General features: G+C 40.8%; 2 protein-coding genes across 2 annotated transcripts in view; one reads left to right on the plus strand and one right to left on the minus strand.

Annotated features, from left to right (window-relative positions):
• Nucleotides 1-1,540: 1,540 nt before the first annotated feature.
• Nucleotides 1,541-3,775, minus strand: si:ch211-184m13.4 (uncharacterized protein LOC798560 homolog). The gene is made up of 3 exons (XM_037239428.1): nt 3,354-3,775; nt 1,922-2,427; nt 1,541-1,815 (listed from the first exon to the last, which is right to left on the minus strand). The coding sequence occupies exons 1-3, from the start codon at nt 3,682-3,684 to the stop codon at nt 1,651-1,653; spliced, it is 1,002 nt and encodes a 333-aa protein (XP_037095323.1). The 5' UTR covers nt 3,685-3,775; the 3' UTR covers nt 1,541-1,650.
• Nucleotides 3,776-19,326: 15,551 nt separating this feature from the next.
• clybl (citrate lyase beta like) overlaps nt 19,327-23,227 on the plus strand; it is a 44,662-nt gene continuing 40,761 nt past the window's right edge. The window contains exon 1 of the mRNA XM_037239700.1: nt 19,327-19,400. Coding sequence (XP_037095595.1) covers nt 19,357-19,400 — 44 coding nt within the window. The 5' untranslated portion in view covers nt 19,327-19,356. The remainder of the gene's footprint in view (nt 19,401-23,227) is intronic.

Consider the following 23,227-nt stretch of genomic DNA (forward strand, 5'->3'; position numbering starts at 1 on the left):
TGCGATGTCACTCCTGATGGTAGTTTGAACTTTTGTGCAATTTGTCATAGGAACTATTGGTTGGTTGGTAACAAAGTCGATTGGACGCTATTTTCTGTCCTTTGAATATGGGGGGTCCTGGTTCCGTGTCCGTTAAATCGGGGTTAGTATTATTATAGTATGGTGAGGCAAATGTTCTTCCAATATAGTGGTAGGACATGTCACAGGCATTTGGTTAGTATGATCGTGTGATGCAAGTATATTGTAGTTGAGAAATTTGCTTCACAAATTTGAGTTTTGGGGTTTGAATCTTTCCTGTGTCGACTGTGCATGCTCTCCCAGTGCTTGCGAGAGTATTCCTCTGGCTCTTTGGCTTCCTCTTTTTTTTTCCAAAAACCATCACTCATTGAAGGCTCGTGAATTGTTCCTCGGTGTGAATCGTAGTGCGAATGTTTGTTGTCTGTTAATACAGTATGTGCCCAACAATTAGCTGGCGACCAGTTCAAAATCGCCTGGGATAGATTCCGGCTCACCCACAACCCTATGAAGACAATTGGTACAGAGAATGGATGAATCTGCATGATTGTGCAGTTCCTGTTGGACTTTGAGGCAGTATTTGGGGAAACAATGCCATGCTCTGGCAGTAGAGAGGCGTTACCGCTTTGGTGGATGTTAACGGGCTCAGTGAGCAAGAAGCTTGCACTTACTGCAAGAAGACACAGGAGGACAGCAAAATATCAAATGGCAGGGACTAAAATGTCTGTTGAGAAATAATAGAGGGCATTATCTACATATGCATGTGCAGTCATATGCAAAAGTTTGGGCACCCCTGATCATTTTCAAGATTTTCCTTTATAAATCATTGGTTGTTCGGATCAGCAATTTCAGTTAAATATATTAAGCAGACAAAAACAGTGATATTTGAGAAGCGAAATGAATATGATTTACAGAAAGTGTGCAATCATTACCTAAACAAAAGTAGGCAGGTGCATTGTGCCAACATGTACTCCACACACACGCACTTGTGTGTGAGGGGTGTAGAGGAACGTTAAATAAGGATGTGGCATTGGCATTCTCGTCAAATCCTCCCACGCTCACTTCCAGGAAAGTGTTTCTGTTTTGTGCTTGTGATGTGTTTTAAACAGGTAAAGAAGGTGACTGATGTTGTCAAGTTGAATTTAATTGGCTCAATTTTGTCACAAATGTACTAAAAGCGTCTTTGACAAGTGTTCTGCCAAATATACAGGGAAGGTATTAAAAATATTTAGCAAATATTAGGTTGCACCAAAACAACAGTAGTGATAAAAGCTTGATGGATTACGCCACAGGTGTCAAACTCAAGGCACAGGGGCCGGATACGGCCCGCCACATCATTTTATGTGGCCCGCGAAGACAAATTGTGCATCAAATTTGTGTGTCATTACTAGAATTGCAAATTGTCTTCACTATTATTAAAATCATTTTTTTAAATATTTGACCAGTTTTCACTTGTCAGATTTGAAAATGAGTTATTTGTCAGTTTATTTTGTAGCTTTTACTGTATATAATATGAGGTGCTCATACATTTATTTGGGTTGACAGTCATAATGGCCCTCCGAAAGAAGCTATGACTACAATGCGGCCCGCCAAAAAAATGAGTTTGACACCCCTGGATTACGCTGTGTTGATTTCTCAGCTGTTGCTGCTGGTGTTTTTGGCTCTTTCGGATGAGGTGGCGTTGGAGGAAGGGCACAGGCGGTCCTTAAAGAGGCTCAACATTTCCTTGTGGGTCTTCATGGCGAAGAAGTAGATGATCGGGTCCAAGCAGCAGTTGAAGTTCATGAGCAAGACAGTAATCTGTAACAAGATGATCATTATTTCTATTATTACTAGTGGTGAGTATGTATCGGAAAAACTGATCTTATATCCGTGAAAAAAGATGGCCAATCGGTCGATGTCTTACTTGGGAAGACAACTTAAAGCCCCTCAGCTCCTCACACGAGACCTCATGGTGAATACTTCGGCACATGAACTGCATCACGTTGAGGTGGTACGGGCTGAAGCACACAATGAAGGTGAGCAGGATGAGGAGGATGATGACGTTGGTTCGTTGGTTCTTTCTCGAGGCGGGGTTCTGCTCGGCTGCCGCCCGCAGCTTCAGGTGGACGCTGACGTAGGAGGCCAGGATGGCAGCAAGCGGGCAGCAGAAGGAGATGACACATCCCAAGATCAGGAAATACGGCATCCAAAGGGAGCTATTGTGGTTGAAGTACTCCATGCAGGTCCGTCTGCCCTCGTGATGCTGCAGCATGTCGCGGAACAGCAGAGGAGCAACCTGAGCGGACACTAGAGCCCAAACCAAGCAACAGATCCAGCGGACCATCTTGACCCGACGCAGGCAGTGCAGCCGCTGAGGGTGTACCACAGCCAGATAGCGATCCAGACTGATGCAGGTCATGAAGCCAATACCTGAGGGAAGTAATACTCCATTGTAAACTTTACCAGAAGCAAATTACAAAACTAACCACTTGAGAAAATGAATAATGGAAGATGCAGATTTTATGACGTTTTTTTTTTTTTTCTTTCTCTCTCTGGTAACATATAGTTGCATTTTAAAGTCATAGCTATTCGAGCATAGGTGTCAAACTCAAGGCTCGGGGGCCAGATAGGGCTAGCCATATCATTTTATGTGGCCTTCAAAGTGTCAAGATCTGTCACATTTTGTTTCCTTGTTTTAATGTCATAGTTTTGGTTTGCGTGTCTGTGTGCTCGCCCCTCCCCTCCTGTGCTCACGATCCATGTATTCGCCGTCATCTGCCTCTTGTTACCTGTCATGTATTTAAGTCCTGTCTGCGTGTCACTCCCTGTGGGATTGTTCTCCTCTCTCGTCTGTCGTCGTCTTTCTTGTCTTTATCTTGTCTTTATCTTGTCTTTATCTTGTCTTTATCTTGTCTTTATCTTGTCTTTATCTTGTCTTTCTGTTCAGTTATTCACGTCCCTAGCATCTATAGTTTTGTCTTTTGAGTTCCTTCAATAAACCCTGGTCCAAGCTGCATTTGGTCGCCCAGCTCCATTCCTTCCATGACACAAAGACAAATTGTACATCAACTTCACGTGGCAATACTAAAGTTACAAATTGTCTTCGCTTTTCAAAAATAGATATTGCTAGTAATTTTTGTTACCGATGATCTTTTAAAAATATTTAAACAGTTTTTACTAGTCTCCCGTTTCAAACTTAATTCATCAATTTGTTGATGGTCATAATGGCCCTCCGAAGGAAACTATGCGGCTCGCGACAAAAATTAGTTTGACACCCCTGCATTAGAAGATGTTTTGAATGTTCCGATTCCATATTTATGTTAGAAGCATTTTTTAGCATTGGCCGTCCTGTTTACCTGCATATGTGTTGGTGAAAAAGAGGAGTGTGCTAATCCTGCAGAGTAGGTCACCAAAGGGCCAGTCAAAGCAGCGGATGTAGTAAACGATCCTGCCCGGTAGTGTCAGCGTGAACAGGCAGTCCGACAAGGCCAGGTTGAGCAGATATACAGCGGTAGAGTTTAACTTCTGCCGTCCCTGGCAGATCACCGCCAGGACCAAAACATTGCCGAACAAGCTGAAAATGAAAACCAGAGAGTAGAAAACTGGGACGAGAACCATGGCGGCTTGCTGGTGGACGAGCACATCACAGCTGCTCTGATCACCGATGGTGCCGTTGCCAGCAGCCATGGAGATATAGTGGGAAAAATAGTTTACAATGCGTCAAGCACCACAATTAATTAACATCAACGGACTTCCCCTCATGACATATAGAGTTGTGATACCCGGAAACCCATCTGTGGAGCTCTCGGTTTCCATCGCTGCTTTTTCATGTCACGCATACAACCAACCAGGCTTTTTGATATACCGCAGACTGCAAAAAGACTACACTACATTGCAAGTTTCAATATGTTAGCTAATAAGATATGTGTATTTTATTTTTTCAACTTCACTTCAAGCGGTACAGAAAATGGATGGAAGGACTTTCTAATCTTTATTCTGTCTTTTTAATATGTAGATTTAGTCTGGGAATGATATGATTTTGATACTATTCTACTTTTGTAGGTCACAGCACGAATGTAGGGTCAGACAACCATGATCTAAACTCAAACTGACTAACAATTTGACTGACAACATAAATTCAAAAAACAGGTCAACAAAATCAAATGAGGCTAACAAACTAAATGGAATAAATATTTAAAACAAGTCCAACAAACAACCTAATAAGTCCTTCAAACAAACAAGGTATAACTAGCTAATTTAAAAATTGGAAACATGACTCCAACAAACTAACCGCCATCAAACTAATTGGAACAAAATTGCTATTCGAAACTACACTACACTACACTCCACTGTCAAGCAACTTACCAAAACAAATGAACACCAACTTAAATGAGCCGACAGACAAACTAATAACTTAAAAAGAACAGACAAATAAAAATCTCAGAAACATATGAAGGATTTCAAACTCAACTCATTACTAATCATCACACAAAATGTGACCCAACAAACTTCAACAACCTAAAAAAATATTTCAAAACTAACTAGACACTTAACTCCAATTACAACAAGCTAAATAGACAAGCAAGTAAAAAAAAAAACCCTCAAATGAACAAACTACCACAGTATAAATGCAATGTAGTAGTGGTAGTTGCAGTGTGTGGCTCACACTGTGCCAACCAGTGCATGCACACAGTGTGGCACATGTGCTTGCGAGAGGTTAACTTGAGGTTTCATGTTCACTCAGAAGTGGTGCATAGAACATAAAGGTTTGCTTTTTTTTTAAGAATTTCCATCCAGAGCCGAACATCCTGTGGTGTACCATAGTTTACTAGCGAGTGGAGACATGAACATAGAGCTCAGACTTCTGAGAAAGATTCAAAAGATGTACACTAGATTCATAAAGTGATAACTTTGCGGCGCTGTAGCCTGGTTCAGCTCTCCGAGCTGCATTTCAGCAAGATTTTAATTAGCTGTGGTTGTTGTACAAGAAGTTCAATTGTCCTCCAGGAACTAAACCCTCTCCAGTTGTTTTGAATTTCCATAAGATCCTATTTGATGCAGAACGAAAGAAGAACAAATAGAACTATCTTTCAACCTGGAAAAAATCGTAACTAACCGGAACAAATGAACTTGCCAGCTTAATCCAACAAACTAAATAACCAATCAAACAAATAAATGCTCTCAAACAACATCCTGGTTTCGGACAGAGAAACGTGTCGTCAGGCACTTTAGAGTGCGGACTTCCACTAAGACCAACCGAGTTCAATCCGAATTTGCCCCTCTGTACTCCCCCCCCTAAGCCTCCTGACAAACAAACAAACACAACTTCCCTGAGTTAGCCAATTTGATTACTGTACTACAGCTTGGATGAGTTAAGAAGCCATAAATAGGTGTGATGTAGTATCACGCCCAGCGTTGTCACGGCTAGTGTAATCGAAATAGATGGCCTCTGGACCGGCAAAAGGTCACACACATTGTCAGCAGTCAGGTGTGGTTATCGCTCGACCTTTTGAGGTCACATTCAGGGCAAGATGTCATGGACAAAGATGCATTTAGTCTCATTCATGTTAAGAACAGTGTTAGAGAGAGTTGTGTGCGTGTGTGGTTGTCTTTCTAGGTTGATGAGTGCGTGACGTGAAAGGTCTCAGGAAATTGAAAGTGACGACTCAGCGTGGAACTAGTATGGAAGTCACATCTCAGAAATGTGACCTTTCTCTGCTGGCTAAGGCAGGGGTGGACTTCCAGGGTGGGGGGTGAGGTCAGAAGGGTGATTTGAAGAGAATTATACAATAATAGTCAATGGTGCAACTGTGGCCCTAGACAGGACACCTCCCCAGAGGGTGTATCGTTTTAAGGACACCCTCGTGGTGGAGGTGGACCAGTCTGCTGTGTTGCTGACCCAAACTGGAATTGACTTGTGGTGACCACAACATGTGTGCAGACACCAGCATGGTTCCACAAACGCTGCCTTGGCAAATTTAGACTGTTGTTTTTTTTTTGTTACTAAAGTAGATCGCGTGCGAAGCAATCCTCCCTGTTGCCATATTAAAACAATGTCACTTTGTTTGTGTTGGGGGCAAGGCCATTAAAGTTTGTTAGGAAAACGGATTTTGAATAAGTTACACTAGATTACGCGTATGTAGATCTAGAGACTGTGAATTTAAGATCTCATTTATATTTCTGCCAACAGTGGCTACTGCTGTTATTGTGTGTCATCCACTTAAATAACCAGGCTAAGCAAAGAACTCAAAGCAACTAATTTAAACAAAGCTTCTAACGCAAACAAACAATTGAGGAAACCAGAAAATTTGAAGTAACCCATTTGAGCAAATAGGCTAACTCTACATTTCTCAGTTCTCGCTTTAATGTACACAGATTAATTTATTGGCTAAAATTTATTTTATTCATGTGTATTCAAATATTAAACTGAAGTTTAAAACAAATGGTATGGTGAGACCATAAAAGTGCAATTAAACATGATACCACTAGAGGGTAGGCAAACCCAAGGAATTGCACATAATAAATGGACAGACAGACAGACAGACAGACAGACAGACAGACAGACAGACAGACAGACAGACAGACAGACAGATAGATAGATAGATAGATAGATAGATAGATAGATAGATAGATAGATAGATAGATAGATAGATAGATAGAAGCAAAGTGTAAAAATAAACATAAATAATATTGCTGCATTCAAATTTGGAATATTACTATTCATCCTTTCACTATTCTTTTTTTTTTTAAGTTCAGACTAAAAACAATTTTAAAAAGCGTCAAATAGTGTGTGTGTGTGTGTGTGTGTGTGTGTGTGTGTGTGTGTGTGTGTGTGTGTGTGTGTGTGTGTGTGTGTGTGTGTGTGTGTGTGTGCGCGCGCAGATGCACAAAAGCAGACTGCTGGACATACTGCAGGGCACATTGTCAGGGTGGCCTCATGTGGCTCGTGTCTGGTCTCATCATCACCACACCAGCAGCCCCCCTCCCCTATGGGCAACACTCTCCGACATCTGTACCACCACACTCCCATGTAGACACTGTTCACACTTTGCTTGTCAGCTTCACTGCTAAGCAGCTTTGTGTTATTTTGGGGAAAGACTTCTCCATTCATAATGACTTGTGTCATAGTCTGGACATACAGTAAAGCGTTTGTATTGTGCAGGCAGGTATACGTAATGAAGCTTTTGCCCAGTATTTTTATTTTGCACTCCAAATTTAGGTTGGAAGCCTCGTTTTCAGCTTTGTACATCGGATTTGCGACTTAGCTCGTCACGTTAGGTGATCTACAGTCATTTCACTTGCCTCTGTCTTTCACCGGTTCACGGGTCGGCTACAAGACAGCACCTATCAGGCTTGAGGGGATTAAGTCAAGATCTTTTCAGCAACAACATACCGAAGAAATGGGAAGGAATCTCATTAGGGACAATTTTGAATGTTACCTCGACTTTTGGAGCGTAACACTTCTGATGATCTGTAAATAAAAATCTGTTGATTTTCTCCCAACAGTTTTGTCTTTATCAGAGATCCTGGGAAATATTTTGCTTCAGCGCCATAACAAGAGCGCCTTTTACTCAAAATATAGTGCAGGTAGGATCGTGCCATAACAGTGTGTGCATTTACAAAGCAATTTGGCCTCCTGCAATAATTAGATGACATTAGCGGCAGAATTTGGTGGGATGTAAAAAAATACCCATTAGACAGCGACAGCTGCCTCCAACTGCAACATGGTGAGAAAAGTGTTAAATGTTATATCCCTTGTCCTGGCCTTGCAGACTTCACTCTCACAGGGATCATCCCACCTCTATTACAGCTCTGAGTTTCCCTCTGAAGATGGTCGCTTTGCCCGTATTCTGTATCCGTGCCATTTTTCACACACCAGTGAAATGGAAAAATGAGGACTTTTTTTTTTTCATTCAGTTTTGGCTTACAAAAACAAAAACATGCTCGTCTTTACTAAGGTAATTACGCTGATAACTTGTTATTTTTTGGCTTTTTGTTCCCAAGATTTAGCCAAACAATGGTGGCCCTCGCTTGTATCGTGCATCAATAAACAATCCAGTGAGTTACAATAACTAATATGAATTGCAGGACGCATAGCTCACTGACATTTCAAAAGCAACTTGCGGGCCGGGCTAACTTCTCTAGGGCTGGAGCTCTCTTCATGGTGCTCAGTGCTCGACTAAAGTTGTACCAGTGTCTGGGTGAGCGGATTACTTCAGGAATCCACTAGATCACAGGTGTCAAACTCAAGGCCCGGGGACCAGATACGGCCCGCCACATCATTTTATGTGGCCCCGCAAAGACAAATTGTCCATCAAATTCGTGTGTCATTACTAGAATTGCAAATTGTCTTCACTTTTAATATCTGTTTTTTTTTATATTTGACCAGTTTTTACTCGTCTGATTAGAAAACGAGTTATTTGTCAGTTTGTTTTGTAGCTTTTACTGTATATAATATGAGGTGCTCATACATTTATTTGGGTTGACAGTCATAATGGCCCTCCGAAAGAAGCTATGACCATAATGCGGCCCGCAAAAAAAATGAGTTTGACACCCTGGCACTAGATTATTTCCTTAAAGACCCGTCCCTGATACACCATTATCGGTAGCAATTATTTTGACAACACTATGAGGCCAAACTAATTTGCTTTCAACTTAACGACTGAGCTTGATCAATATTGATTTGTGACTGCCAAATATCCCGCTTGTTCCGTAGGCCGAGCTGCGGCAACTTTTCGGGTCATCTGAAGGCGACGTGCATATTTTGGATGTCATCTAGGCTGTTGTATTATTGTTATATTCACAGGGCATGGACTAATTATTCCAACAGCTTCTTCTCTTTGGTGGGAGGCAGACTGACAGTTGCTGTCATTGAAGTGATCAACGTGTTTCTCGGACTGGGCTGAAGCCGTTTGATTTGATTAAGAATAATTGGTGCCACCGCCACAATGATGTTTGGTAAACCTTTGTGCTATTTTCCACGAGGATGCCCACGAGGAATTTTTCAGCTCCATCTGAAACAGATTGGTGGACCCGCCGCCGTCGTCGTGCCGTTCGCGTCACATCACAGACGTGACTAGCGGATTGTTGTTATCACCTTACTGGGCGTACAGTCTCGCTTATTGTCTTGTTGTCACGTCGCATCAGTGTGAGACTAGCATCATGATGCTAACCTTTCATTAACTAAACTGTGGGCTCTTGTTAGCCATCAAGTCAATGGAGGATGGTCAATTTACCTGTAAGGTTAATTTACCATGTAAGCAAGTTGGGCTCCTTAGGGCATGCTGACAATGATTTCACCATTCTGTTGCAGCTTTATCGCACCCCCTTTGGTTTTAACGTGAATGTTAGTTGCTTTACGATTAGAGTTGTTAGTTCCAGTTAAATGGAACATTTAGCCATACTGGAAATAAAGAAAAATTATATGACAATAGCTCTATTCTTATGAGGAATACAATAAATATTTTGATAGTATCAGAATCTTGTATTTGTTGCTTAACACGGCTTGGTTGTCAAATGACATGTATGGTTAATGAGATGTTGTAAAACAGTTCCCAACATCATGTCTGCTTCACGTATTTAAGCAGACTTACAAAATAGATTGTATATTTGCAACAAAGTTGCAATGTCATTAAAGCATACATTTTCATTGAAGTCACCAAAAATTTAAGTTGGAACTAATTTAGCCACCCAGTTCTCACCTGTCACAGTTATTGCGGTTCAATCTCTGAGGTTGATGGTACTTGGTCTATTGAAATGAAGTACTTTTGCTTCATCTTCCAAGTAAAGTCAATGAGCAGTGAGGTATTTGAGGTTTGCTAAGGGAAACTGGTCATTCTGATGCTGAGGCATGACCAAAGCTTATTTGTATGTGTTTTATCTTGAATTTCCAGTTTAAGTAGGCTTATCGGACGTTTTCTAGCAAACTGCTCAGCGAGGTGTTGGTCGCCTTGAGTTCCAGCATTTAGCAGCAGGTTTTTTTGGACTCCGCCAAATTCTACAAGTGAGTGCGAGGCAGATGTGCGGTGACAGCTCAACGCTCATTAGGCTGAATCAGTGTCACACTATGACAAGCGGCCAACTTGAGGCTTCTCCTGTCACTCGCCGTGCTTATCCATCCAGCCGAGACCAACTCGGACTCGGCCGGACCCAATTTGACACCTTTGGCTTCTGTTCTTTTTCTTGCATAAATATTTGGGATTAAATGCCACTAAACTCCTTCCCTGAAGAGTTTAGCAGTAATGCCACTTTAGAAACAAACAATGTCAATTCTGGCCTTCCTCCAAGCACTGCCTCATAATTCCAGCTGTGGGGTCAGCACCGACCCCTCGGGACACACCATCCTTTGGGCTGAAGTTGTGATATCTATTTCAGTCCGCTGGAGAGCAGACACCCGTCAACATAGCTCCAGAGAATTCACTGTCCTGCGATTACAGACGCTAACACTCCGCTCATATGCTTCAGCATCAGCCATGTCCAAACCGCTCAGTGTCCGACGGCTCGCTCGGAGCCATTAAGGTGCAGTTTGCAATTAGAGATGCGTGGCTGCTGGATAGCCAAGCAGATGTGCTTTGATCTATTTACGGTAGGCTGCCTGGATTTTGAGGGGGGTCGGGAGTTGTGGCAACAGCTTATTTTCATGCGTCAGATCATACACCTCTGACATTGCTCGTCTTACAGTTCACTTGACATTCAATGGTGTTTTTCATTCCACCAAATGTTAAGTCATGAATGGGCTTTAGGGTCGGCAGCTGCTCTGTGCTGTATTTGTACGAGTGTCCAATCTGAACATCCCATTTGTTAATGTTTCAGACTTCACCAAAGGGTGAAATAGTTGTTTTAACACCTTGTCTCTAGCAAACAATCCCTGTCACCCTTCGGCTTTAAGTGCGCTGGGTGGTGAAAAATGGAAAACAAACGTTCCGTTGACAGCTTTCTTATGCCCAAGGTGGATAGGTATTAATATCGAAAAGTGCCAACACATTTAGTTCCTACAGACCAACTGTCTCAGGGGTACAGGAGTTGAATTAAGTGGGAGGGGCACACCTTTATCTATTGAGATCTACAGCCCAGGTTAAAATGTCCTTTTGAGGAAAATATTTAGTTGAGAAGACTGCTATAAATTTTAAGTGATACGAACTGAATGAGTTTTTATTTGTTTCAAACATGTAAACAATAAATCAAAGTGAAAGTCCTGTAAATTATGACTTTGTATGAGACAAAATACAATATACAGCACATAAGGAGCAGAGGTGCAAATTTACACGTTTGATAAGGAGTGGGAAGAAGTATTGATTTTCAGTATTGAGTCGAGTATTGAGTCTCAGAGACATTGCTGTGCAATAACATCCTGCTCTCGATGCTTTATCTTTGAATTGTCTATATTATGTGTACTATGTGTCCACTCTGCATCCATTGCAGCCTGGTCATCCTGGAAGAGGGATCCTCCCATCTGTGGTCACTTCTCAAGGTTTCTCATTTCCCCTAGTAGGAGTTTTGAGTTTTTCCTTGCCCTCCTGGGAGTTTAAGATCAGGGGATGTTTGAGAATATTTGTCAATTTTCATGTCCTGAGCGTTGTTAGTCACCTAAATGTTGAACAGAGGCTGTGATGTACCGAAGTCAAATTCCTTGTTTGGCATGTTCAAACATGGGCAATAAAAATTCTTGAATCTCGAATCTTCAGTACCCTTAATTTCAGTTGGGTGGTTAGTATGTCTGCATCACTGTTCTAGTGTTCGGCCAACGCAGTGTTTTCTCTACAATAATATTTGTGTAAACACAGAATTCTGATTAATTCTGATTCATCCATTTATTTAACTATTCATATTACAGTCATTGTCGTTTCAAGTTAATTCATAAGTACCAATAAGAATAAGAAGATTGATAAGCAATATATGTTAAGAGTAGTAGTGTCATTCCGTAGCGCTGGGGCCTTTTGCACCTTCTAGACGTGGGAGAAAGATGCACCATTTAATCAGCTGTGAACAGATATAACAAATAAATAGACCCTGCTACAGTGTACTCAAGTGTCAGAAGCGTTTAGTTCACTGGCCACATTTCTTATTCATCGCATTTGCTTGTATTAAAAATTCACGGGTCACTTGAACGGCATTTAGCGCTCATGTCCCGCGTGCTGCAGCACCGCCGCTAACTAGTCACTTGTGACCACTTTTCACAGCGGCGGCAATGTGTTAGGCAAACTGGGATTTCATCGCATTTATGGTGTCGGTGGCACGCCTCAAGGGAGAAAGGCTAATAACTCCAGTGCTGCGATTATGAATTATGAATGAACTTGTGTCGTTTGGTGAAACAGCTGGATTAAAAAAGAGAAGCAGCAGCACACTCGTATTAAATAATTAAATAACAGCTACACATTTTAAACTCCATTTAACACAATAATTCTGCATCCGTTATGAGGTAGCCTGAAGCATTCGTGAGAAGGCTGCACCGTCAATAAGGTGCAGTCTGAGCTCGCAGAGGGGGTCCGTGAGTGGTCTTGCACATTTGTCATGAAGTGAACCTTGGCTACACAGCTCAAAGGTGTTGAAATAGTGATTCCACCACCAAAATGGGACTATTAAATGTATACTTCCCTAGCTGATATTTAAAAATAATAATCCTCATACTTCCAAGAAATATCGGTACGATAAAGCGTTAATATTCTAGAGTCTGGTTGGACCTGCTCATTAATTCAGTGAAATGAAGTGAGAGGGTGAACCGAACAGGAAAAAAATCAACTTTAAAAGCGTTTCCTGTGATTGGGGGTTGAAGGGGGGGCATCAGTATTCTCCCAAAAGGAATATCCACATACGCGTTTTGTTTTTCTACCCAAATCTGTCACTCTCCTTCTCATCTCTCTCTGTTTTGGTCATGATTGCTGGGTCAGTAGCTTTGTGGTGGGCTGGGTCAGGGGGTGCAGACTGGTTCTGTCCACCATCTTTGGGCCATGGGGGCTAATGCCTCCTGACACTCTCAGCCCCATCAGTCCTGGCCGCATCATTCCAGTAATGTAGAAGTCATCAAGGGCCGGGATTGCATGAAGTCTCTCATCTGGAAGACCTCAACAGCCCTTGACAAATTCCTGTGGAAGAATGAAACAAGAGGGAAATCGCCTATTTTTGGCTTTCAATTATTTTTTGTTATTTATTGGGAATTCTGGATAAAAATCTTTGTCTACTGAGTGATGGTAAACATGCTGGTCCAACCAGCCAGCCGGCTGACCAATAGAGTTTCAGAAAGAGTCTACATGGAACTCAAAAGCAAAGATTTATAGAAGTAGACTATAAAAAGTTGGTAGACCAAGATTGCTTTGGAATTAGGCTACTAGTAGCCAATGAACCGCAATTTCTTGGGAAGGAGACTGTGAAAAGGCAGAAACCCAAGATTTCTTTCAGATGTATACTGTGTAGAAACTAAATTACGATTGATTTGGAAGAAGCCAAGACTGATTCAGAAAATGATGACGAGAAGCCAGTAGACCACTATTCATTCAAAAGTGAACTACAAAAAATTGGAAGACCAAGAATAGTTCAAAAGTAGACTACACAAAACTGGTAGAAGAAAAAGGACCCATTTGGAAGTAGACGACATGAAACTTTATACATATATGGATATTGTGAATGATAAGATGGCAGACAAAGTTTAATCTGTATTGTCCGCTCTCTTGCTGGTGTGCTGGTCTTTTCCAAGTGCATTGGACTTGCTTTACACTCAACTGAATCGTTGCTTAACCTGCGCAGTGACCCTGCCACTTGTCATCTTTATCCTTGTACCCCAGATCTTCCTCCATGCCACCTACTCCCCCTCCGGCGCATGCGGTTACGCCTGGCATCGAGCGGCATCGCCGACTCGTGAAGGCGATCAGTAAACCTTATATGGGAAAGTATAAGTCAAGAGTGCTGCTTAGTCGTCTGTAAAAAGCAGAGTGATCTCCTAAGTTTCTACGAGAGGCTTTTTGACGGTGCCCTGCTGCTTTGTCAGTGCAGCACATGCTGCAGGCGCTGGCATCCCCTATTGCCTTCCAGGTCATTGGCCAGGCCCAGCAGGAGGCGAATTTCCAGCCCATGACACGTCACTGGTTCACAGCTGGATCCGTAACAAGGTATCATAGCAAATGAGTCGGTAAAACATCACTCGGCCGAAGAGCGTGAAAAAGCGTCATGATATCATTTCTAGTTTCGTGTTCGGGAAGGAGAACGAGATCTAGTGATGGAGCGCTGTTATTCCTCAACTGACCATTCCGTGCCCCCTTCACTTGTCCACTGCCTCCTGTTCCCCCCCACCCTAAACCGGCGCCCGAGGCTGCGGTCGAGATAAGTCAAGCTAATGTAAGGAGGCAATAATTAAACATCTCGTGACGCTGGGCCAAGTGGCTCATAGGTGTTGCACTAGTTACATGAGGCCGCTGTGACATACTGTCCCATCCTTAAATGTAGACGTCCTCATCACACGAGACTGGCGAGCGGTCGGGTCGCGTCACATCGGGCTTGTTTCGCTACATTGCGCTAATCGCCATGATCGGAAACGATGTACTACAGCTGCTGTGTGTGTGGTGTTTGGAGTGTGTATGGGAATGGCTACTCGGCTGAATTTAAACTGAAGGTTGAAGTGAACAATTCTGGTTTAATCCTCTATTTAAGTGTTTTTTTTTTTTTTTAAATGTGTTACAGTTTACATTGAACAAAATTGGCGCAATTGGCAAGTCTGGTAACTATCAAATAGTAAAAGTATAGACACCAAATAATGGAAAGTCATTTTAAGTATTTTCATCTGAAGCTCAAACACAATAATTAGAAGTTTGGCTCAAATATCAAATGAAACTTCAAACCATCTTCATGTGTGCCATTATGCTAAAGAAATGTACAGTTCTCAAGGATTTTGCGTGCGTGTGTGTGTGTTAGTGATTCCACCACTGATAGCAAATAAGAAAAAATGCGCTGACAAGCTCAGAAAAGCAAACAAAACAGTTCAGTGCAATATGCATGGACAACAAATTCTCAGGGCATTGAAGTGATCGCAATCTCCGGCCTTCCTGAGTGGAGTTTGCATGTACTCCCCGTGCCTGTTTGGGTTTTCGCCAGGTACGCCAATTTCCACCCACATTTCAAAAACATGGGAGGTGAATCAACCACTTCAAATAGTCCGTAAGTGTGAGTGTGAATCGTTGTTTGTCAATGTGCCCTGTGGTTGGCTGGTGACCAGTTCAGGGTGTACCCCGCCTACTGCCCGAAGTGAATGAATGAATACTATTCCGGTTGTCTTGAAAGACGTCTCAACTTTTATCCCACCAAGCTTCATCAGTTCATGCAAAAAGACTTAGAACAGTCCTAGTCTGAGTTGGTGTGGAAATCGACTAAATTATTCATTTGATTTTAGCACTAGGATTGGATCGAAATATACTAAAATATTTGACTGCATTCATTGTATTCCACATGGAACTACTGGCTTTACATAATATCGAGATGAAAAAAGTCTTTATTTCTGACGTAAATAAACTACTCCATGTATTTCACAGTAAAATGCATTGCACTCTGGTGTTGAACCTTTGAGTTGTGTGACGGATGCAAAGCAGAATGGACAAACACCATCTCGCCTGCTTAAAAAGAACCACAATGGAGACCTTGGATCTAAATGTCACGGTTTCATAACGGATACACTGACATTTGTGTGATGGGATTTAGCCATGGGTTAATACAGCCATCATTGATGTCCATCTTACACTCTCGGTCTGTGAAGTCTATCGCACCGTTTTTCTTTTTAGGGCCCTCACAGAAGTTTCTTTCAAAGGAGCGAATTGAAAGCCAATTATTTCATCATTGGGGAAGGAGGGAGAAAAATAGGTTTGATATATTGCTTTGTTTTATATGATGCTAATAATGTGCCTCAGGAGCTCCTTTTTAACTAACTGGCTAAAAAGCACATTCAAATCAGAAGAATGTAAATCTAATCAATTATACTCTTTCTTTTATTTATTTATTTATTTTTCAATGAAAACGCATTTGGAAAAAGTCACGGTATAATGAGGAATTTAAATTGGAAAACGAAAAGCTTTTTTTATGATCATAAATGCCAGGGTGAGGTGGCGATTCGCCATCCGTGAATTATCCTTTCATATCCCCTTTTTTTTTATTTTTTTAATCGTCAACTACAGCTTTGGCACGTCTTTTAATGAAGGCAGACTTCTGAGAATTGTCAAAAGACAAAGAAATGACGCTTCCCTTTGACATTATTGTTTTATATTTTACTGCCTTTACAGGGGGTCATTAGGTGAATGCATCATTTAAAAACAAAGGTCTTCAATCAGCTTCCATACTGCTCTCCTGTGGGTGTGTGTGTGCGTGTTTGTATGTGTGTGTATGCAGGTAGCAAAGGCTATTTACTTGACTCAAAAGAAGAAGACTTTCTTCCCTTTTTTTATTATTATTTTTTGGACAACACAAGAGAAAACCTCCACCCCCGCCCTCCAAGTTGCCGTGGCGCGACCCAGTGTCTGCTGCTTTCTTGGGCTCAGGAGGTTTCTTGAGGGAGAGCAGAATGGAAGTTGAGCATCTTGCTGTGATCCAAAGAAAGTGTGCCAAATTCTATCAACACTGGATTAGCACACGACATTTGTGTTTGATCAGCGGAAGAAAAAGAAGAAAACGGTGAGGGGTGGAGGGAATAAAGCTGTTTCCTAGGAGCATAAAAATGGAATTTTATCAAAGCATTGCTGTTCAGTCCCATGTCAACGGATGGTATGAGCCCCCTTTTTGTTTGGCAGGAAAATTGTATGTTCATGAAAATCAACTTGTTTTATTCTATAAATCCGACAAAAAGCTATTTTTCTAATTGTAAACTACACACAAAAGCTATGGTGGTCCATTTTTCACTAACAACCTCAGTTGAGGTATTTTGTGATCAGGAAAATTAAAAAAAGTTACCATTTTCTATTTTATCCATTCATTTTGGTGGAATAATTAAATAACTAATGCCTTCAGAGACACCCACTTTTAATGAGGAATATGGCCACTCCCCTTCTTCTCCCTTCATGCCTTGATGGAAGTCACTTCAGGGAGCGATCACAGTTTGGCCATTAGAAATCTTTATACAGACATCGCTTATAATGTAAAAATTACAGGGACCATCAGACTCAAATGTATGTATGTGGATATCTCGACATAGGCCCACTTGAACCTCTAAAAATCTCTTAAAACTATGAGCCTTTCCATTGCTGACTTAAAAAGCAAAAAATGAACAGCAAACCAAAGTGTCATTTCTGTCACGTCTATTTGCTTTCAGAAGTCAACATACGCAAACAATGCATCCCGAGAGGCTTTTTGGATGCTCACGGCGTCAGCAAACATGGTCGGTGGTGAATTTTGGTGGCAATGAATCACCATTTCAGACACAAGGTGACAACAGAATGTGACAAACCAAGCCAGGAACCAATGTGAATTAGAAAGCTTGCCTGTCTGCCTCCGGTGACGTAGACTGGCTGAGATGAAAAAAAAAAAGGAAGCAAGCTCAAATAGTGGCTGGAAAAGTTTGTCGTACATCTGATCTCTAAAGAAAAAAGCTCTTAAATCACTTCAAATTATTTTGGTGGTGAAATTTGAGATAATTTTTACACTTAGACCTATTAGTGACAACATTCAACCCAGTTTAGTATACCTTTCACCATTGTAAAACCTTAAACAGTTTAAACGTGAACACACTTATATTAAATCAAAAAGTGCAACGGGAGCTCTACCTTTCTTAACTCCTTCTCTCGGAATAACTGTCACCAAAAAGACGGTAAATGCACAGAATTATTTCTCGGATGGATTTCCGAACTGTGAAGGACTAAGAAAGAAGCAGCAGTGCAAATGCTTTCTACGCAATTGTTTAATTGGCGAGTTATTGTATTTCATACACGTGGCAGCATGTTCACTTTTAAAATCAACCAATGGCTGTTGGGCCAATGTTGACATTTGGAGCAAACTCCCTGCTGACTTAATCACGACAGATATTGCGTGTCATTTTGTGCGCCGCGCTCAGACCCGGGCTGATGGCAGGGCTCATAATTCACCACCGCTGTGAGGTGGGACTCGTGGGAGGTCACACGTCTCCCCGTTCTCTCTCGAGGTCACAAGCTTCATTCTGTCTCCGTGCCTTCCCATCCCGCTGAGCCAGCCAGTGTAAACACAAACAGCAGTGACGCAAAGAGGTCTTGAATGCACCAGAGATTCTGAGCAAAGCGACAAACAAGCCATCTGCTTAATCATAAAGGCGATCATTAGGTCAGACAAGTGTGTTATTGTGAAACCCCCAAACTCTGTTTCATGATGCTGGTTGACTTCCAAGCTGTAATTTGCAAACAATTTCCTAATGAGAAATAACGTACAGTGATTATACCATAGTCGCGATATTATTCAGTGGCTGGTAGAATTTAATTACTCAACCACTCAAGAGCAGTACCTTGACTTTCATGGTTAATACACAAGCTCACAAGTTAGTTTTCATGTATATCAACCAAATGTTTCCCTTTGAGATGAATTAACATTTTATTAATTCATTCCAGCTGCTCAAACATCACAACTTTAATATGTTCTTGATTAAAAGAAAGCACAATATTATATAAACACTTAATAAAAGAAAACATAATGAAATACTGATAACCTGCAAGTTTGATCCTCAATAATGCCAGTTTAGATTGGCTCCAGCTCCATTTTGACATTCAAGGTTTTATTTCGATTGGGAAAAGAATATATTTGTTTTCTAGCCACCCTAAAAAATCTTCAGAAAACATTTTCCAAGAAAAACAGGCCAAGGGAGGGACAAAACAAACAAAGAAAACAAATCAGAAAACAACAAAAATACACAGTATATCATTTTTAAAATATTTTAAAATATTGCTTATTTTTCAAATCAGCGGACATGCATGGGTTTAGCATCATCCTATTTTGCAGACTTAGTCGTACTGTACTAAAGTGGGGCTATACCCGTAAAAGAGAAAAAATAATATATTTTAGAATTAAAAAAAAAGCTGGAAGGTGAAGGAAAATAAATTAAGTAACTAATCAAATAAATAAAGAAAAATGCTAAATAAACAATCTGACATATTTGTTTGACTATTTATTTTCATTTAATAATTGGCTTGTAAATTTGGTTTGATCTAAAAGAGGGATTAACTTGTTTGTTCGTTTGTTTGTTTTTAAAAGTATTAATATAACATACACACACTTCAAGCTCCAAAATTGGTCACACGTCCCGCCCCCCGGAACCTCAGGTCCAATGAGCTGGTCCCCTGTCAGTCCCAGCCCCTTTTGCCGCCTTGACCAATCAGAGGCCAAGACTTCACTTACTTAGCCAATCGAGGTCTTCCATTCGCATGAGGAAAAATGGCGGCGCCCGTCAGAAGGACTGTCAAACGACTTTTGCAACAGTAAGTCCGATTTTCTGCTTTAAGATGCTTTTGCTTTCATTACCACTTGCAGAATGTGCCCCTGTGACCTTGTTCAACCAACTATGGGGCATATTTTGCATGTTTTGTAGCCGATCAGCTGTATAGCACCTAGGAGTACATCAGAGTTTGAATTGCTTCATTTGTTTACTTACCCTGTTGTATAAAATACCAGAAAGGTGCATTCTGTGCAAATTGACATTTGATGCAATCTATTTGGTTATCTGTCTCATATGTGATGATTTGGCTTTTGCTTTTGTTATACCTATAGTCACTGTTATATTAAATAACCAATTTTCCATTTGCATCAGATGTCAGTCAGGCTATGGTCCTCAAAGGTAGCCTCGTTAGATTTAAAATGTACCTCACGTGAAATTAAAAAGCTTTGCAGTCCATTGCCTCCACATTGTAGAGTGCACTTCCTTTTAATCTTACATACATCTGCACAGTAAATCCCTTTGGAAAACTTTAAACAAAATGAAGAAACCATGCAGTTCATAATGTTTTTAAGATGATTCAAGAATGCAAGACCTACTGTTTGCTGTCATGCATGCATAAATGTACAATTATATGTGATAGTATACACTACCGTTCAAAAGTTTGGGGTCACAAAATTGTTTGGGTGACCCCAAACTTTTGAACGGTAGTGTATATATTTATTTAGATAATTATTTATAGATTATATATATAATCTTCTGTGTAAAAAAAATCTTATAATATATATGTATACTTATATTCATAGATTATATATAATCTTATACAAATATAAGATATAATTTATAATATTTAATTCATAATATTTTATTATAATAATATTTACACTACCGTTCAAAAGTTTGGGGTCACCCAAACAATTTTGTGACCCCAAACTTTTGAACGGTAGTGTATGTAAAAATGGGCGGCATGGTGGGGCACTGCTTAACACGTTGCCTCACAGTTTAGGGGTGCAGGGTTCGATTCTGGCTCCGGCCTTCTTGTGTGGAGTTTGCATGTTCTCCCTGTGCTTGCGTGGCTTTCCTCTAGTTTCCTCCTACAACCCCAAAACATTCATGGTAGGCTGATTGAGCACTCCAAATTGCCCTTAGGTGTGAGTGTGAATGGTTGTTTGTGTGCCCTGCGATTGGCTGGCAACCAGTTCAGGGTGCCTCCTGACTCTGTATTTCACATTAGCGATTAGCATTAGCTCTCCATATTCTTATGTTCTCTTTTGCTGCTCAGTGTTGCACGCTTTACGACTTCCCGTCTGCCTTAACTTTTTGTGCTAATTCAGAAGTGTTACTTATTCGCTGCCACAGAGACGAGCAGCGCACATCTGACTCGTTTGATAGAGAAATCACGGTGAGGGACCATCCTGTTCCACTTTAGTCCTGAAGATGGGTTATCAGTTGGCCCCAATGCAAGTGGACTGTAATTGTGAAAAAGGTAAAAATATATATTTTTTTTCTGGGAAGGATGGGCATTTATCAAGACTTTGATTGCCTAATGATTGAATTTACAAGTGCTTTTTTTAGAGTCCTGAAAATACTTAGAAAAGTTTTTTTTTTTTTTTTCCTCCCTCTGATCGTTTTTTGGCAAATGAAATGCTCTTTAGAAAAATGTTCAAAATGCTATTGCAACACCAATTAACAAAACATTGAATGTTCAGAACTCCTGTTTCCAAGTTAGTGCTGTATTGAACAGAGTAATGACGTCCGCTCAAGTTATGCACCTTTTTCCAACTAGTGCTTTCCATTTCATTTGAATTGCAAATGATCGACAATTAATTCCACACAATCGAAATAATTTCACGAATCTCTTTTTGTGTAGCCGCACTGTTATTCGGGTTCTCACCAAATTTCAATGGCTTGTGTGGCTTTTGCATGATTCGTCTTACTAAAAACCCAACAAAATGTCTCTCGCCTTTGCTTTTAACACTTGGCGGAGGTAATGAATGTAATAGGTACAGTTTACAGCCTCAACAAAGGGTCACGTCTTTCTAATTGGATCCGTTGTGACTTGAGGGAATCGGCGTCTACGAGGGTAAATGCTCAGACGGCCGAGACCCGAAGAGGAATGTGCGCGATTGTTGTTTTGTTTTATGAACAGCCCAGATCCGCCCTCGCTTTGCCTCGACACTGGCGGCCGACTGCTCTTTGTCACCAACACCCTCGCGTCAAAGATGCAACGGCATCCTGGGAGGAAAAGCGTTGGCTGCCGCTATGAAGTCGACAAGTGATGAAAGTAGCCTGGAGCTTGTCAATTAAGAGAGCCAAGGCCTGGACCTTATAAGTTAATGGGCAGTTTCCCCTCTAGGGGCCTGCTAGGGCTTTATAGCAATGCTTATAAAAAGCTAATGCGTAATGCATCCCTATAACATTTTCAATTAAGTGACGTGAAGCGGTGCCCGCGCTTGCTCGAATACTTTTCATTGCATTGATCAGGATGGGACGCTTTCCAATCACCACAGTCGTTTTTAAAGTGGCAACTACTGTACAGAACTGTATTTTGATGCTACCTATAAGTGGGTGTTGCAGAGTTACTGGTGATAAAATATTACAGTATTTTGTAATCAATATTGGGATACAGTGATTATGGCCGGGCGATAGATCAATATAATGTATATCATAATATAGACCTGATCAATATCAATATTTTTACAATACAAGGTTTTTTTTAACCACTTATTTAAAGTTAAATATTAGATTTTAAAACAGAATTACTTCAACTTTTTTTCCCGCAGGTCCTTATTTTGAGGGGTGAAAAAATACATTAATATATTATGATATCGACTAGTCTAAAATAATCGTGATACACTTTTTAACCGTATTGTCGTGACATAGCAGGGATTATCAAGCCGAAATCAACAGGTGCTAGTTCAACAAATTAGAATTTTGTTCAAACATTTATTTCCGTACTGCAGTTTAATTTAAAAATTAATGAAATCATATACTGACTTATTAAAAAAAAAAGAAACATACTTTTCAGAAGGCCATTTCTTATCTTGTTTTTAATCAAAAATATATTTTATTGTTCATGTACAATACTGCTGTAATTTCTCACAATGTTGAATTCAGGGTTTGTTAACCAAATAATATTATTTAATTTCACAATAACATTCGGAAGACCTAATGTAACAGTGTACATCTTTACACAGTGTCACTTGTCAAACATCACAAAAATTGTCTTCTGGTTTAACTTTTGAGTTGGCATATGTCACAGTAAATACCATTGTACAGTTTTTCTTCTTCCTCTTCTTCCTACTCTAAAACATTAATGCTTTGATGATGGCTGACATGTAGGAAGAGATAAACTGGCAGTCACTTGTGATCTGTACCATGAAAGACGTTTCACAATATCAATATTTTGTTCCAGCCCTCGGACTTCCCGAGTATATTCGTATATCCTTGAATACTTTTAACACTAGAATCACATATATTTGCGCGAGATTTATTTGTATAGCAGAGGGGGAAATCCTCGATGAAAATCCCCTCACTCATCTGGTGTCGTCTGCGCTCGAGCCGGGTTTGGCTTCCGGTAAAAAAATAAATGAGTGTTTGAATAAACACCCGTGTGTTGACACCTCATTTCCTCATTGATTGGCGCTGGAAGCCGAGAGCTCGAAGTGTGTTTGTGGGTGTGTGGCCATAATCCAATCAGGTGGGAAAACAACCAGTGGGAATGTTTAAGCAACTTCTTCAGCCGCTTCATCCTTTGCTTAATCTTTAGTTTTGAATGTATCGATACGTTTCTTGACTCTTAGAGATTTTTCACTGCCTTTAGTCTCATTCCAAGTTGTGCTGCAACATGTCAGGCAGCATGCAAGTTTGCTC

Source organism: Syngnathus acus, chromosome 21 (genome assembly GCF_901709675.1).
Source record: "Syngnathus acus chromosome 21, fSynAcu1.2, whole genome shotgun sequence".
NCBI lineage: Eukaryota > Metazoa > Chordata > Actinopteri > Syngnathiformes > Syngnathidae > Syngnathus > Syngnathus acus.

Coding starts and splice junctions, on each gene's coding strand:
- si:ch211-184m13.4 (XM_037239428.1), bottom strand. CDS start 3,684: ATGGCTGCTGGCAACGGCACCATCGGTGATCAGAGCAGCTGTGATGTG. Junction 2,428..3,353: donor TTTCACCAACACATATGCAG/GTAAACAGGACG, acceptor TACTTCCCTCAG/GTATTGGCTTCATGACCTGC. Junction 1,816..1,921: donor GCTTTAAGTTGTCTTCCCAA/GTAAGACATCGA, acceptor ATCTTGTTACAG/ATTACTGTCTTGCTCATGAA.